At 38.0% G+C, this 18,458-nt stretch overlaps 1 protein-coding gene across 2 annotated transcripts in view; it reads left to right on the plus strand.

Annotated features, from left to right (window-relative positions):
* Xpo4 (exportin 4) overlaps positions 1-18,458 on the plus strand; it is a 97,557-nt gene that overhangs the window by 57,083 nt on the left and 22,016 nt on the right. For both annotated transcript variants that reach the window (XM_052733101.1, XM_052733102.1), the window contains exons 7-13: positions 87-199; positions 4,708-4,865; positions 5,075-5,249; positions 13,758-13,934; positions 14,611-14,753; positions 15,168-15,313; positions 16,204-16,381. In XM_052733101.1, the coding sequence (XP_052589061.1) occupies positions 87-199; positions 4,708-4,865; positions 5,075-5,249; positions 13,758-13,934; positions 14,611-14,753; positions 15,168-15,313; positions 16,204-16,381 (1,090 nt within the window). The remainder of the gene's footprint in view (positions 1-86; positions 200-4,707; positions 4,866-5,074; positions 5,250-13,757; positions 13,935-14,610; positions 14,754-15,167; positions 15,314-16,203; positions 16,382-18,458) is intronic.

Raw genomic sequence — 18,458 nt, forward strand, 5'->3', positions numbered from 1 at the left:
CTGGCTAGCTGCTGTTATATTTAGGGTATACTTATAGTTTAGACAAAGTAAGAATGTTATTGTTGTTGACCTTGACACTAGATAACTGGGCAGACATTATATAGCTATGTTCGAATCCTCACAAAATGTGCTGTTGAAGCCAACAGAGTCCTGGCGGGAGACTCTTCTGGACAGCAGAGTTATGGAACTTTTCTTCACAGTAAGTCCTAGGCTTTGTCTCTGGCAGCAGGGGACAGGATAAGAGGAAATGCCTTTGTTTTCTTAAGTGAAACAGGACAGATTTCTTTGGTTCCTGTTGGTTTTCCTTCTCATTAGCTGACCTGCTGAAGGAGAATTCTATGACAAATCTTGCTAATGTACAAATACTATCCCATTATGAAGGACTTAGGTCCCACAGCAGAACTTCCTAGACTTGGTAATCGCAGGACTCCTTTACACTCTTAAAATTCAGAATTTCCTACTAGCTTTTGTTTATGTGGGTTATATAGCTGTTGTTGTATAATATAGCTATTATCCCATTACAAATTCAAACAGATAGAAGCAAAAGAAGATAATGGCATGAGTTTGGTCTTTTTGACTAAAAAATAAACAGAAAATTTCAGACTGAAAACTTTAAAAAATACTTTATTTCGCTAAAAATACCGACAAACTGTTACATTGTAATATAAATAACTTTAGTGAATAAATACGTTAAAAACGAGTATAGTAAAAATGACTGGGTTTTGGTTTTGTTTGCTTTACATTTTTGCAAATCTCTTTTAATAAAAGACAACAAGATTTTCCTGTTTTATATTTCATTCAGTTGGAATTTTAAATCATGTGACCCCAGGAAAAGCTGTCTGTGTGTATGTCTACATAAGGAAGAGCAGAAATGCATTAGTGTTCTTATGGACACTGCGGCAGCTTAGGAAGTGGAGAGTTCCCTGGACTACACTTTGAAAACTGCTCCCCTAGTGGGCTATACTCATAATTTGTAAGACCTGAGCTGAGTTAATATTTAAGAGCAATTTATCTTAAATATTTCAATTATAACTTTAAACAGGCCTCTTAGTACCTACAAGAAGCAAGCAGTATATTCCCAATGTGCCATTGAGTTTTAGAATTAAAAAGTACATGTATGTGTGTATTGGATGCTAATTTGCAATTACAGAGTAAGTGTGTAGTTAAATCAGTGACTTACACAAAATAAAAACCACTAAAATCTAGTTAAATACCACTTAAAAAGAAAAGAATAAGACAATTTTGTTCAATCTGAATCGTTATAGTTCCTTACCTTATGTGTTTTGAAGTATGAACAAGCCTTTTGTGAATGAACTATTTAAAATGTGTCAGTACTGTGGTATATATTTTAAAATGTTGAAAGCACATTTGTCCATCCTTAGTCATACAGAAACAGTCGTTTTCTGCCGTAGTGGCTTGTTTAGGAGTTCTGGAGATTGTGCTGGGGTCTTGTGCATGCCTGACAAGCACTGTGCCACTAAGGCTCATCTCTGCCCTTCATAAAAGATGTTTTCTATGGAAATAAATGTTCAATCTGAGCATTAATCACCTTATATTTTCCTTTTTAAAACCAGAGGGAAAAAAATCTGAAAACATAAGCAAGATCAAATGGTACTTGCAATTAAATTTTTAGGACTTTGTGGGCTGCCTCATCTGGCAGGAATTGTTTTGATCTGAGTCCAAGTTCAGTTCTTTGTATTTGCTCGACAGAAAGTAGGTCCCACTGCAGCCGCTTGTGAAAAGGTGAAAAACTGTTGGCAATGCTGCCAACAACTCTGCTTGGTCTGAACAGCTGTCTAGACGGCAGACAGCTGCTCTTGTCAGCTGTGAACTAATCGCATGCAAATAACTGTGAATCCAAAGTTAACCCTTTCCAGCTTGGTTGTTTTAGCAGTTTATAAACAATTTTAATTTGCAGCAAAAGCCACAGCTTAATCTTTCTATTTGAGTTTTGCTAAATTTCTCTTCACTTATATGGATTAATTACCAAATTTAATCTTTTTTCCATTAGATTTCATTATTATGCTAGATTTCTGTAGATAAATATACTAGAGTAAAGACTTAAATTTATTGACTGTTTGAAATGTAAATGATTTTGGTTGCATTCTGTTCTTCAGAAGTTCACAAAGTTGTCAGTTTTCCTTTTCTTCCTACTCTTTTGGACAAAACTTTCCTGATTGTGATTCTGGTGTTTTGCCCTCCAGATATTGCCATTCTTAGCTCTCTGCTCTGCTGTCTCTTCCACACATAGCACGTCAGGCGCCACCTCACCTATGACTTTTTCACACTCTCCCAGCCTCATAATCTGCATGGTTACTGGGCGTTTCAGTGTGAATGGCACACTGGCATCTGATGTTTGAACAGACTTCAGTAGAAATCTGTCTGTCTTGCTAACTTGTGCCTTGTGTGCTTATTTGATGGTAGCCTTTCCATTTGCCTCCCTGGGTGTGTCTGTCTGTCTCTCCTCCCCTTGCTTCCTTTCTGTATGGAGGTGGTTGATCTGTTTTTTAATTGTATGATACTGTTTAGAGTGAAATCCGTGTTTAATTATGAAGGGAATGCTTTCTCAGTGCTAAAATTGGCAGATCATGAATCTATAAATGGCAAGAATTACTTGTTTAATATGAGTTTTATGTGACTCCTATTTCAGAAAACAAATTAGTCCTTGGTCCCAGGACAGCTTTTCATTTAGTTTTGTTTTTATATTATCAACACTAGCTCTCTCATTAAGCACATTTTTTCTTTTGTGTTTTCATTTCTGGTCCAGGATTGACTAGCAGAGGCTTCTATGTGGAGCAGATCATGTGACAAGTTTCTCTTGTCCCAGCCTGCACTGTACGTTTTGGTAGAATCTAGCCCTAGGCATCTCAGTGAACTTTTGATTAGGTTAAGTTTCAAAGGATGACAACACAGATTTAATTGTGTTTTTAAGATAAAGAGCTTAAAAGAATGTATTCAAGAGTATGCAACCAAAATGTGCATACAATTTTGTGTGTTGTACTTTGTAAAGCTTAAACTACATTTGGTTTGAGTACTTTTCATGTTTGCTTGCATGCCAGAAGAGAGCATCAGATCCCATTATAGATGGTTGTGAGCCACCATGTGGTTGCTAGGAATTGAACTCAGGACCCCTAGAAGAGCAGCCAGTGCTCTCAACCTCTGAGCCATCTCTCCAGCCCCTTAAACTACATTTTTATATAGGTTGAAAAATGTTTCTGTTCCAGACCAGGGATTGGCAAACTCTATGTGCTATCAAGGACCACAGTGAATTTTAGGCTCTGTATTTATATATATATATATGGTTGTATTCAACTCTGTCATTGTAGTGAGGAGCCCTAAATTAAAAATAAACAATCAAGCAAAATACTGATATTCCAGTAAAACTTTGCTGATAGTTGTTAAAATCAAGAACTTTTGTATAATCCTCTTTTGTTTTTTTTTTTTTTTCCCCCTCAACTGTAAACTCGAGAAAAGTCCTAACCTCTACATCCACTCAGACACAGGCAGGAAACCAGTTTTGGCTCATGGGTCAATGGCTTGCCAACCCTTGTTCTAGACCAGAGTATGACATATTTTAAGCCTATTAGTAAGTCATCTAACCATAATTTTTAGAGCTGTTATACTGGTTTAAATTTCTTTATTTGATTTTAAGAAGCCAAGAGGCTAAGGTTAGTGGAACCAGTTAACAAGGATTTACTCTGTTCACTGTGTCCCATACTGTACCAGTGAATGCATTTAAAAAACAGACACATCCTGTGTCAAGTAATTCATAAATGATTGACAAAGTCAAAGCCAACATAACCTGAAACAAATAGAGAACAATGGTTCAAAAAAGAAAGAGGAGGGCTACAGTGCTTCAGTTAGATGCCTGTGGGAAATAGCAAATGGCCAGTGCATGAAGATGAATAGGCACTTCATATTCCTTCCTGGCATTTCCTGTTCTGTTTTAATGTCAGAACATAGAAATGAAATCTTTAATATCTGAAAATTTAGTAATGCTGAAGTTAAGCGATATTTGGAGAACTTTTCTTTAGCTAAAACACTGTAGTAGGTGTGTATCAATATTACATCATTGAAGTAAGATCTAGTTGCATGTTTAAATGGATTTATGTATTAAATACAAATTTTATTTTAACATTTAGTATTAATTACAATGGTGTGAGATAAAGTGAAATTCAAAAAGATCACACGATCTCAAAATTTAAGCATATGTTCAATGTCTGTGAGTAGGTGATATCTAGGATGGGTGATAGGTACATTTGTTGGTTTTTGAAGTGTGCAACTGTTTGCTTCCACTAAAGCCGCATCTATATACTAGGTTGAACTTGTCTGCTAACTTTAGCAAGAAGCTGTGGTGAGGCATAGTTAGCATAATACAGATGACTGTCGTCGTTGCTGTTTTTAGCAGAAGCAGTATGTCTGACTGGCTAGCATCTGTTTTCTCTCCTTGTCATAATATGCTGGAGACAGTTCAATTTTTAAAATGCAGGTAGCCCTCAAGTAAAAATTCATTGATATGTTTAAAATCATGACCTATAATGTCAGTTGAACTGGAGGATGATTTTCAGGTTTTGTTTAACTGAGGAGTTAATTTTCTAGAAATGACCAGCTACAGTGAATTTTTCTCTTACCTCATTCGACATGGTTCGCACGTGACCCCTACAAAAGAAGAATTTGTTTTTATGGATTAGTAATTCTTTCTAACAGGTACATCGAAAAATCCGAGAAGATTCAGATATGGCACAGGATTCTCTGCAGTGCCTTGCCCAGTTAGCGTCTCTGCATGGACCCATCTTCCCCGATGAAGGATCCCAGGTTGATTATCTAGCACACTTCATTGAGGGATTGCTGAACACTATCAATGGGTAGGTATGCTCGTCCTTTTGAACTGCAGAGGGAACCTTCCCTTTTCCTCTGGTATTTAATAGGAGGGGAAAAAGAAACTAAGGCTTTTCCTGTTCTGTTTTGAAGTAGAGTTGTAAGACTAATTTAAAATGAATGGTGATAATATTTTTGTGTTTGGAAATATAGCTTATCTTATACTACTTAATAATCCTCATGGTTTGATTTGTAGAATTGAAATAGAAGATTCTGAAGCTGTGGGAATCTCCAGCATAATCAGCAATCTGATAACTGTGTTCCCTCGGAATGTTTTAACTGCCATCCCCAGCGAACTTTTCTCCTCCTTCGTTAACTGCCTCACACATCTCACTTGTTCTTTTGGGCGAAGTGCTGCGTTGGAAGAAGTGGTGAGTGACTGTTCTAAGTCATGGGACATTTGTGCTCCCTTTAGAACACTGTCTCATGATAGTTATTTTAATTAAGTACTAGGAGCTATTGTTAAAATTACATTTTTATATGTAAATTAGTGGCAGTGTGTATGGAAACATTACCTAAATTTTTTGGATTTAAATTAGTCTTGGAAATTATAATTTTGAGATAATTAGAATGAAATGTTTTTGTTAAATTATGATAAATACCTCATTGTTTAACAAGTCTACCAAGTACTACTAAATAACTTCATGGTTGGATGTAATTAAATGTAATTAAATTTTATCTATGTTATTTTGATATTTTTATTTAGGACTTATTTGGAAATTATGTGATGTGTATTATTTAGAAGTGTTTTGGTAAGCTCTAATTTACATTCAAATTAAGACTGGTAGTAATGCGAATGATTTTTTGGGGACAAGTACAAATTTTCAGATGCTTTCCAATTTTTAGGAAATACATACTAAAACCCCTTGACAACACTGTTGCTTTGTAACAGTTACTGTGACTAATAACTACAGTAATCATTGGAAATAATGGACTTATTTCTACAAAGTAGTGACTTTAATTGTTGAAATTGGCTTTTCTTGTTATAAATTAAAAGGAGATTCTTTTAGAAACAATTTTAAGAGAGAAAAAACTATTTGTAAATACCTCTTAGGATTTCATGTTAAATCATGAGTTTACATTAAGATGTAAGCTCTGGCAATACTTTTTGTTTGGCAGTTTGTAAAGCTTCCAAAGTGCTCAAAGAATTAGGAATCTGGGAATGATTATGTTTATATAATTAGGTTCTTTTAGGATGTAGTGAGAGGTTATATGATTGAAAGCTATATATTAGATGAGTAGAAGTTCTTAGACATCATATGTGGGATTTGCATTTCTCAGGATGGTAATTTCTGTTCTCAACATGAAAGTCCATATTGAATTAAGTGTCTCAGCTTTAGTGAAAGCCCTTTCACAGGCTCAGACTCTGGAGTGTAGTTTCATGTAACATGGCTTCATTGTGTTCTCCTCTTGATTTTTCTCTTTTGAATGAGATGGAGTCAGGATTTAGCATTTTGATCATCTCTTTAGACACAAAGACCTTCATCTTCTCTTAAGAGGGCTCTTATATTTAGCAGACTGGCTAGAAGATATGTAATATTTTTGGTTTGAAAATTTTATCTTTGAAATTTATTTTGAGCAGGAGACTTTCTGTCAAAATTTGGTGTAGGAGAGTAGGAATATAAGTTGGATATTTCTTATGCTTTTCTCATGAGAAGACATGCTGTGCTCAAAGATATACCTAATAGGTTGAAGAAAACGTCTGTTTATGTTTATTCTCTCAGTTTATCTGTTTATATTTAATAATTATTTTTAAAGGCAACTGGCTACCAATTCTATAGGACAGAAAGAAGAGAAAAGCTGAAGCTGTCCATTAATTGTGGAGGGTACATTAGGGGTGCCTGGGGAGGTGGAAGGTTGGGAGTTGGCCCTTTCATATGACTTGCATGATTGCTAAACAGATTTCCCTAAGTGGCACTTAAAAATTCATGTTTAGTCATCTTGTACATTCTGGGGAATATTCAGCTGATAGCTGAAGGTCGTGAACAAACCCAGCCAAGACAGAGTGATTAAAGGATTGCCATAAGGGTTCTTATTTATGTCTTCTTCTGTTTTCCTAGCTACCAGGAAATTGTAGTACATAGTTCAACAATACGTTTTGTCCTGAGATAAAAAACAAATCATCTTTGAAGGAAATTTGGAAAAATTGAGCATATAAATAGCTAAGGAGTCCACATGATGTGGAATGATGATATTTTTGGTTACTTTTTCAACTTCATTTAGTATGTTTCCTCCTTGGCAAAATCAAGGAGGCAGGTGTTTTTGTTTTTGTGATACTTCCTCCCCCTGCGCGGCCCCCCCCCCCCCCCCCCCCCCCCCCCCCCCGTTTGTCTGTCTGTTTTGTGGTGGAACGAATGAATGAATTTTGAGAGGGTCTGAATATGTAGCAAGAGTCTCATTCTGTTTCCAGCCTCCACCTGTACCTACCAGTGCTGGGATAACAAATGTGTGCTACCTACCATACCTGGCTTCCTTCTGAGAGAATAATGCCTGTTTGAGGTCAGCGTTTACTCAATGAGACTGAGTCGTCCCCCCCCCCCTTTTTTTTTTTTTTTTTGGTTTTTCGAGACAGGGTTTCTCTGTGTAGCTTTGCGCCTTTCCTTGAACTCGCTTTAAAGGAGAGAGCAGAGAGCAGCAATTGCTCGAGGAGACGGTGTTGGTGCATCTAGCTGTGTGTAATAACTTGAACTCTGTTGTGGATAATTGATTGAGGAATCTCCCCACCCTGTGATTATGATAGCTGAGAAGGCACACACTGATGACATTGTTTCCCCTGCCCACTCAGGCTTGCATTTCCTCAGCCTACAGAATTGTAGGAAAAGCTGAAATATGAGACACAGGGATACTTTTTAAGCTTTGCATGGTGAAAGAATATTTCTTTCCAAAAATAATAATAAGTTTGGCTCTATAAGAATATTTAAATACAGATTATTATTTAAAAGTATTTTAAGAATTCCTTGCAAGGCTGGGTGTGGTGGTGCTCATCTTTAATCCTACATTCAGGAGGCAGATTGGCTCCAGGACAGCCAGTGCTATTCAGAAAAACCCTATCTTGGAAAAACAACAACAACAACAAAGAATTGCTTGTTTTGTTTAACTCAGGTTGGATCACAAATCTTACTATGCAATATTTTTTGACTTGGATATGAATCGATTTTAATGTTTTAAATAGGTGTTTTAAGTCTTGTAAGAATGTATTCATTGTGCTAGTATGTGTCATTAGAGTAAAACTTATTTACTGTCTGTATTCTTTAATATAGTATTGTTTTATTTTTAAATGTTTTATTTATTTTATGTTCGTTGGTGTTTTGCCTGCATGTATGTCTGTGTGAGGGTGTCAGGTCTCTGGGAACTGGAGTTACAGACAGTTGTGAGCTGCCATGTGGGTGCTGGAATTGAAAGCAGCCAGTGTTCTTAACCGCTGAGCCATCTCTCTAGCCTATCTGTCTTGAAACAAAAAGTTATTATTACTGTATTTAACTTAAACAATACACACCTAGAAAAGAACCTAAATACAACAGACAAATAACAACATAAAAAATATGGTTCTTGGAGTCTTGTGTTTATTGATGTGTTCATTAGTGTTATACTGTGGGATGCAAATACTGTTTGGTGTGCCATTGTGCAAGGGCTTGTGCCAGTACCTATATACTTTAAACATTGTGAAATATTTTCCTCATATGAAGTATACATTTTGTTTTTAAATATAAAAATAGTATAGAAGGAACAAGTCTGTATCGCCCACTCAGACTAAGGAACTGTATACCAAGTGTGGCATGATGGCTCATGTCGATAATCTCAGCACTCAGAGGGTTAGGGCAGCAAGATGGTAAGTTTGAGGTTAGTCAGGACTTGACAGCAAAGAAACAGTGTGTTGTCAGAGCCACTTTCTCACCTCATCTGTGGGGTGGATGGTTCCCTGCTCCCATCCTGCTCCATGATCAGGTTTCTGTTATATAACTTGCTATAAGTAGATGCTACAAGTAGATGCTGCTAGTGAATTTCCCAGCCAGTGTACCTGGAAGTTTATCTTACTCTCTGTCATCTGTGATAGTTGACCTTTTCTTTTCTCAAAGTTCTTACAGGCTGGAAATAGGAAATTCTGGAGTTCAGTAAGTCTAAGGAGCTCCTTAGAAGTTATCCTTAAATATAAAAGTCTCTGTGAAACTAATTGTTTGCATCAATTTCGTTGCATATTTTTATGTACACAAACCATACTTACTTAGGAAATTAGTCTGGAGCTGTGTGGTGGTTTGAATAAGAATGGCCCCCATGAGCACATGTGTTGAAGTTCTTAGTCATCAAAAACCACTACTTCTGAGGGATTAGGAGGTGTGTCACTGGGGGTGGGCTCCAAGGTTTTAAAAAGCACAAGCCAAGCCCAGTGGCTCTCTCTTCCTCTATCTGCGGATCCAGGTGTAGAACTGTCACCTACTTCTATAGCACCTTGTCTGCCTGCATGCTGTCATACTCCCACCATGATAATGGGCCAAACCTCTGAAACCCTAAGTCAGCCCCAATTAAAAGCTTTGTTTGTAAGAGTTGCCATGGTCACAGTGTCTCTTCCCAGCAACAGAACTCTAGGACAGGCTGGGAATGTAACTCAATGTATGAGCACTTGCCTATCATGCCTGCAGCCCTGAGTTCACCTTCTATTACTATGAAAATGGGGTGGGGGTGAATAAAGGAAGTAAAAGACATTTGGTATTCAATAGAACGTGCTTTCTTTTTTTTTTTGTTTTTTTCGAGACAGGGTTTCTCTGTGTAGCTTTGCGCCTTTCCTGGAACTCGCTTTGGAGACCAGGCTGGCCTCGAACTCACAGAGATCCGCCTGGCTCTGCCTCCCGAGTGCTGGGATTAAAGGGATAGCTCAGCCGTTAAAGGCTAGGCTCACAACCAAAAATATAAGAACGTGCTTTCTAAGCCGGGTGGTGGTGGCAGTGGCGGCGGCGCACGCCTTTAATCCCAGCACTCAGGAGGCAGATGCAGGCGGATCTCTGTGAGTTCGAGGCCAGCCTGGGCTACAGAGTGAGTTCCAGGAAAGGCGCAAAGCTACACAGAGAAGCCCTATCTTGAAAAACCAAAAAAAAAAAAAAAAAAAGGAAAAAAAAAGTGCTTTCTAGCCGGGATCTCTGAAATCTAGGCTAGCCTGGTCTGTTTAACAAACTCCAGGACAGCTTACAGGGCTTCATAGACCCTCTCTCAAAAAAGAAGAAGGTGCTTTCTGATTTCTTGGAGAAAATTTGGAGTTGTCACATTGGTTATTTACTCTCTGTGGGGAAAAGCACAGGGGTATGGGTTGGGGATAGTGTCATTACTATTAGGGATAGATTTGGAGTTGTTTGAAGATTATAGGCAAATTTGTAACTACCTTAGTATGATATTTATTTGTATATTTTCAAAATAGCTGATACTAGAATAATATAAATAGGTAGCACTATAAAGACTACATTTAATGCACCTTTAGGTTCACAGTGAAAATACAGAATGATCTCATACACTCCTCCCCTTACCATCAATCTGCCCCATCAAGCCTGTAGCAGGGTGGTATATGGATTATTATTGCTGCACCTGTATTGGTACACGGTTGTCATAAACCCAGAGTTCGTGGGTTCCATAGAGTTTATTTCTGATGGTGTAAATTCTTTATTTTATTTTATTTAGTGATTTTTTTTTAGACAAGATCTAAATGTAGGTCTCTGTAGTACTGGCTGTCCTGGAACTCACTATGTTGAGCAGGGTGTCTTAGAACTCACAGAGATCAATTTAACTCTGCCTCCCGAGTGTAGGGACTAAAGGCATGCGACACCACCGCCCAGCTCTAGTTCCTGATTTTTAGTACAACATCTAAAATAGAAATAAGGGACTAGTGAGATGGCTTAGTGTGGGTAAAGGTAGTTTGACTGCTGTCAAAATCCTGTGTGCGTCACCTGCTTATCCTTCTACATACACCAGGCTGTGGAAACCACTGGAGGATGTATCATCCTCCCCTCCCCTCTCCCCACTTCTTTCTCTGCCCCTGCCTCCCAAATGGTGGAATTTAAATGTGTGCACCACCATGTCCAGCCCTACTCCTCTTATTATTGTCCCTATAATCTTGCCATCCTCAGAGTTTCCTCTACTTGGAGTCTTACAATACTGTTAATCTCTGAAATTATATTCATTGTCAGGCATGGGCCAGAGCAGATTGCTGTACTGAAAAATTTCTTTCCAGACATTCACTTGAGAGAACGTTTTGTTATTTTTGGAATTATATATTCAAAATTATCAAAGCATAAATGTACATTTTTTTGTTTTTGTTTTTTTCTGTGTCTGATGCACTGCATATCCATGCTTCTCTACACCTTCAGGCTAGATATAGGCAGAGAGAAGTGCTGATAATCATGTTTTCATTTCTACTCCCTCCTTCATATTCAGATGTAGTAAAGTGGGGTCAAGTAGGTCCCATAAGCTCTAAGCCCCTCTCCAAAGCCTTCTGGCAGTAGGCCTGACAATGCTCAGAGCATGAGCACATAGTGTCTAGATTGGTCTCCTTAGTCATCTGTCCACATGCTGCCAGCCAGGCTGCTGGCTCGGCTGCTGGGTCTGAGCCAGAGTGGCCATGGAGCAGAGCCAAGGTATTATGAAAAAGCACTAGCTTAGGTTTCACTTCTCTGGGATTAGACTGGAAGATCTAGTTGCCAATTGTCATCAACCAAATTTCTCACACTTTCCCTGATGAGTTACTTTGTTGGTATACAGAGAAAACCAGAGATTTTTTCCCTCCCAAGAAGCTCTGCCTTTATTTTAAATCACCATCCAATGTATAAGAACTTGTGCATTCTACTTGAGATCATTCTAATATCAGGGCATAATGGAAGCATTGTGGAGAATTCCTTTAATAGTACGCATGTAAGGCTTTAACTTTAAAAAAAAAAACTTTTACATTTTGATGCATGTCTTAAATATGCACTTAGAAAAATGATAGTTGGTCTTTACAAATGTCCTGTGTTTTTCTTTTTGAGGCTAGTTCAGTGGGTGCTACTCTTTAGTCCTGTTAGAAATGTTACCAGTCTGTTTATTTTGGCAAGATAAACTGTTAAGACCTGACAAATGATGTCTGCAAAGCACATGCCTTGTTAAGTATATAAACAAGCCACAGATGTTTCTATGGGAAGAAAGGATCCTATTCACTTCAGGATTCCAATGCTTAGCTCTTAGCATTTGATGAAATTATAGAAGGAACAGAGTCATCTTTCCCATTGTTTATAACCAATATTGTGCTTTGGCTTTTTAGCAGTGTTTTGTTTTTCTTTGTCTGTTTTTTTTTTTTTTTTTTTTTGGGGTTTTTCGAGACAGGGTTTCTCTGTGTAGCTTTGCGCCTTTCCTGGATCTCACGCTGTAGACCAGGCTGGCCTCGAACTCACAGAGATCCGCCTGCCTCTGCCTCCCGAGTGCTGGGATTAAAGGCGTGCGCCACCACCGCCCGGCTTCTTTGTCTTTTTAAAAGCTGTATATATTAACTTAACAGAACAATTTTTGTATGTGTGTAACATAGTTTGATCATATTCACCTGAGCCACTGCCGTATTACAGAGTGTGGGCAATGTGGTTTTCTTTTACAAAAACAGCGTCATGTGCTTTTGTTGCATGTGCTTTCATGTGTATTACAGTGGCTTCTTGCAGCAAATAAGAGGAAGCCTGATCTCCTGAAGCCATCTTGATATGTTCCTTGCCTTCCAGCCCATTCCATGTGCGAGGGCAGTGGCTTGTCAGTTGCATTCGCTTTCTTTGCTATGGTTCCAGCTCATCCCCGCCTCCTGGTCTTTGCAGCTTTTTAAGTATAATGTCCTTTCAGCAGAATATTATATCAATCTAGGGAGGGATTTTATACCACAAATAGCTCTGTAGTCTATTATTTGTGTGTCTATCATTTCTTGGAAAATTCTTTGTCTCGGTAGTGTAGTTTTGGTGGGAAAGATTAACTGAGAACTAGTAGCTATTCATGAACAAGAAAAAAATGGGAAATAAAAATTACGAATAACCACCTGAAGTGGTTAAGACCATGGCAGTCTGTGAAGCATGGTGGTCTTGCCAGTGGACACATCTGTGGTATGGTTGTGTGCATGCCCTGGGGGCGAGAGACTCAGCTGGATGGGTGTGCTTATTCCTTTTTTCTAGTTTATCACATGTTCTCCTTTGTAAGAAAGAACTTAACTAATGAAAAGGAAGAACTCACAGAGATCACCAGGCCTGGCTTCATTTTCACATTCTTAAACCACTTAGCTAACTCTATGATGGGATAGCTTTCACATTCTCTAATATTATGGGCTGAGTCAGTGACCTTTATGTTTCTTGGGTATATTCTTTCCTATTATGTGGAATTAGCTGTCCTTTTTTATTAAAATAAATTCTTTCTTGTTAAGGAACTTCTGTGAAGTTTTTTCCCATATAATTCTTAGCTATCTGATTAGGTCAGTTTGTTTTGACCAGTTTTGAAGTCACTTGAAAATGTTGGGCTTAACGTTTGTAGTCCAGTGGTATACATGAAGCTCAAGATTTTGTCCCAGGACTGGTAAAACATACATATATGAAGTATTTATTTCTATATGTGTGGTATATATGCATTTTTCTTAGTTTTCAAATAATTTTGTTTTTACTTAAAAAAGATATTTTCCATAAAGTGCTGAGCAGTTAGTGTTCTAAATTAAACATTAATTCCATATTGCCAAATAATTATTTCTTTTGAAATTTAGTGAAAGCTTAATAAATGTTTAATAATTAAAAATAATTTTCTTCTAAAATGATTTTTAAAGTTGTTTTTTGTGCATAGTTATATAAATCTCACACTGCCCATTTTATTTCTCTAGACATTGTTTTATGAATGCTTTTTCCTTTTAGCTTGATAAGGATGATATGGTATACATGGAAGCATATGATAAATTGCTGGAGTCCTGGCTAACTTTGGTCCAAGATGACAAGCATTTCCATAAAGGCTTTTTTACTCAGCACGCGGTTCAAGTTTTCAATTCCTATATTCAGTGCCACCTTGCTGCTCCAGATGGCACAAGGAATTTGGTAAGTTTTAAGCAAGGTGGAATGGAAAATCACCATAGGGCTCTATTTAATCATATTAGACAATATAAAATACTAGAAATTTGAAATAGGTTCCCTCAAAGATTTGATGAGAGAAAAATGGTTTCTTTTATCTACTGGGTTCTGTCGTGCCAGGTCCCTGGTAACATCTTTTTTTTTTTTTTGGTTTTTCGAGACAGAGTTTCTCTGTGTAGCTTTGTGCCTGTCCTGGAACTCATTTTGTAGACCATGCTGGCCTTGAAGTCACAGAGATCCGCCTGCCTCTGCCTCCTGAGTGCTGGGATTAAAGGTGTGCTCCACTACCGCCTGGCCCCTGGTTACATCTTAAATACATCCTATATTCAAAGGAATAGGGAATCTTAGGATGCCAAATGTTTTAGTGAAAAGTGTCAATCCCCAGTATAAGGGGTGAACTGTAGGTTGGTAGCTTTGTTACCATGTGCACAGGGGAGGGTTTCTTTCTTTCCTTCTCTTCAGTGGTATCCTCATCCTTTTGATGCCTGTCAGGGCTGCTGACATGGTTAGAAAGGAGTCCTAGAAAGCTAAGCTTCAGGTTGGCTCCAGCTCCTCCTGAAACCACTTGACAGGGCCACAGACACACATCCTCATGGGACATGATGCTGCACTTCCTCATTGTTTCTCCTCCTCTCACCAACAGACTGCCAATGGTGTGGCCTCTCGTGAGGAAGAAGAAATAAGTGAACTTCAAGAAGATGATCGAGATCAGTTTTCTGATCAACTGGCCAGTGTAGGAATGCTAGGAAGAATTGCTGCCGAACACTGTATGCCTCTTCTGACAAGGTACACAGTCCCGGAAACCCCACAGAGAAATGCTCTCCGTTCACAGTTCCCCCACCCTGTGTCCCAGGACACTGAATCTAGTGGACAGAAGCATGTCATGATTGCATTCCTTGGCAATACAGTTGGAGCCCAGGCACTACAGCATAGATGGCAGGAATTATGGAAAACATGGCATGAGAAATGGCTTGGAATAACCAGTTTCAGATGCCTTTCGTAAGCATTGCTTGTCATAAAATATAGATTATAATTCCTCTAGTGCACTAGAAAACAGTTGTGTACCATAATGTTTTTGAATATGTACATTTTGTGCTAACATCTTAGTTTATGTTGTTTGGTTATATGAAAATTATCAATTATCCTAAGCCTTCCTATACTGAACTTTATGAAGCTATTGTTTCTTTCCTCTCTTTTTAGTTTATTAGAAGAAAGGGTAACAAGACTCCATGGTCAGTTACAACGACATCAGCAACAATTACTTGCTTCCCCTGGATCAAGCACCGTTGACAACAAAATGCTTGATGATCTCTACGAAGATATTCACTGGCTTATTTTAGTTACAGGTCAGTTACCTTTTTCTTCTTAGAGTGTAGTTGTCAGTGAAACTGTTTACACCCTAAAAGAAGCCTCATATATTAAGAATAATAGTTTAGAGCTGAATGTGTTATTCCAGCACTTGGGAGGTTGAGATAGAAGGGTTGTGAATTTGAGGCCAGCTTGGGCTACGTAAGGAGACCCAATCTCAAACAACAATAAAATATATATAGTTCATACATAGTATTGAATGAAACTTGGATATAGCTGCTGCTGACATAGCAATAGATATATATTTTAAAAACCACTGGCTATTGTATTCAGGGCCTGTTGTATGCCAGATGTTTTCTTTGGATCTCATTGTAGCCCACTGAATTAGTATTGCTGAGTGGTGTTATTCATCATCATCAACATCATCTCCATCTAACAGATGAAGAAGCTGAAAGTATAAGAAATGGTCATACTGCAGTTAACTTTTGGAGCCAGAATGCAAATCTAGGCAGTCTGACTTTTAGGGTCTTTTTCCTTGACCACTAGACCTAATTAGTGTTTCTATATTGTAATCAAGGGGGAAAACTTGGCTTTTAAAAAGTTATGGATGAATAGATTCCTAATATAATAGCAGAATTCCCATTAACTTGACAGAATAAATTACTCAAGTTTTCAAAGCCTACATGTCACCATGCATTATGAAATTGATGACTAAAACATTTGTCCTTTACCTTTGCTGTATTTTTGAGGGTTTTAATTTTCTGAGAAATTGACAGTTTCTGCACCTCATCTTGAAATTAACAGTTTAACATAATTTACTTTTACATCAACCTATGTGATGTATATAAATCAAAACTGAAAGCATTTATAGTGCAATTTGGTAAATAGATTTGTTAAGTGTTCATTTTTAATTTTTTTTAAACTGAAGGCTACCTCTTAGCTGATGATACTCAGGGAGAGACTCCGCTAATACCTCCAGAAATAATGGAATATTCCATTAAGCATTCATCTGAAGTTGACATTAATACAACACTTCAAATTTTGGGATCTCCAGGAGAAAAGGCTTCTTCCATCCCAGGGTACAGCAGAACAGATTCTGTGATTAGGTAATATGAACTCTATAGCTGCGCTCTTGTAATTTATGCTGTCTCATGAACTCTGAGTTGATGGGTAGATGACTGGAGGGGTAGGTACGCTTTAAATTGGATACATGAAAGAAATGAGAACTTGGAGAAGCCTCGAAACATAAGGATGGCAAGGGCACGCTGGCAGGAATTGGCAGGGCTATCCAGTACCGAAAAGAACAAATGTAAAATGATTCTGAATGCAAGACTTGGAAGCGGCATTCACTCTAATTTACTAGGAACACAGTGTTTGTCCATCAGTAAGCAGTAATGATGTATGTACAGGCACCCTTCATAAGGGGAAAAGAGTTCTTAGAAACCAGGTGAGCCATAGCAAGTATACATTGCTTATGCACATGGAAACTGTGTCAGTGGCTTCTTAAGGAAAACTGTCATTATTATATTACAGAAAAAGTTAACCTAAGCATGTGAAAATTCAGAGCCCTGTCCCCAGCAATTACAAGACAGCAAGAGTGCCTCTGAGAGGATTCATTTTCGTCTTCCTATTAGTATTGGCAATGTTTTCATTAATTATTGATGGGGAAACTAAAGAGAGTAAATATGAATTAATTGTATTCTTAGAAATAGGTTTGGAATAGTTTTCCATTGTCTTTCATTGTCTTTGACTCTCAGTGGCCGGTGGAGATGGTAGGGATGATAACAGCATTGGTTGGTTTTTGCAGTTACTCAAGGTTTAGTCCCACTTTTATTTTCTAATGCAAACATATGAGGACATTTAAACCTCTGCAGTAGAAGATACAGTCTTCTGGGTTGTTGGGTTTTTTAAGTTTGAATATTAAGCTGATACCAAGGAAATGTTTGAGACTTTATTTCCTTTATTAGTACATTCTCTTGTTTGCCCTAAATATGAGAATTCTTAAGCAAAGGTTTCTTTGAGGTTGCTGTTGTGATTAGATTTTGTCATTTTGCTTTGGTTCATATCCTGGTGAATGTTATTTCTAGGACTGTTCATTTCAGGGCTCTGCCATAGTGCTTTGTCCTAATTCTTGCAGTAAGTGCCATTAGGAACATTTCCTTTGTATTAGAGGTGCTTTTTCAGTTTTTATAAGTCCCAGGTATCGATGTGGAGGCAAATGATTTTCATATTTGAGAGCACAGACTATGGAGTGTTAGAAAAACAAATGTAAGCTGGGCGGTGGTGGCGCATCCCCTAAATCCCAGCACTCAGGCAGCAGAGGCAAGGATCTCTGTGAGTTGGAGGCCAGCCTAGTCTACAAAGCGAGTTCCAGGACAGCCAAAGCTGTTAGACAGGGAAACCCTGTCTTGGAAGAAGAAGAAAGAAAGAAAAACAAATGTAGTAATAGCTAGGTTTTTGTTTTATTTTGTTTTTGTTTTTTAATCTAAAGAATTAATGTGAAATTGATTATTTGATATATGGGAGAAACAACCTTTGCTTCACTAAAAATGTCCATATTTCTTGAAGAAACTGTCATTTAAGAAAGAATGGAGTATCTTCATGGGTTGGGCACTTTGTGGGCACATGGGATACATTCATGAACAAACAAGGAAAAGCTACTCCCCTTTTAGAGTTCTTCATAAGTCTTAAGTCTTCATGCAAAGACCAGCCATACCTGTTAGGGTCGAGCAGCAGCCAAAATGCTATTGTGGACTAAACAGAGTGGAATTGGTTTTTTATAAGAGATGGACTTGTGGAAATAAGAAGGAGGAAAACAGTTACGGTCTACAGGTCTTGTAAGACACCTTTGCACTAAAGAAGATTGGGGTGCTACTATAAGGTCTGAATAGGGGGGGTAAGTCACATATCACAGCGCTTTCCCTGATTACCATGATGAACGAGTGTTGGAAGTGGGAGACTGCCTCAGGGTCTAGTCATAGTTATCAAAAAGAAACATGACAGTATCCAGACTAAATTACAGCATTGTTGCTTATGAGACTTAGTTAAGAGCTGACTCATCATCTTGACTTTTGGCTATGGGATGCAAATGTAATACAGGACTGATTTTGGAAACTGAGTGCTACCTAGAATATAAAGTATTCATGACAGTATGCTTGACTCAGGTACTGGTCAAGAAATTTT

The sequence above is a fragment of the Peromyscus californicus genome, unplaced genomic scaffold (genome assembly GCF_007827085.1).
Source record: "Peromyscus californicus insignis strain IS unplaced genomic scaffold, ASM782708v3 Scaffold_12__1_contigs__length_115047231, whole genome shotgun sequence".
NCBI lineage: Eukaryota > Metazoa > Chordata > Mammalia > Rodentia > Cricetidae > Peromyscus > Peromyscus californicus.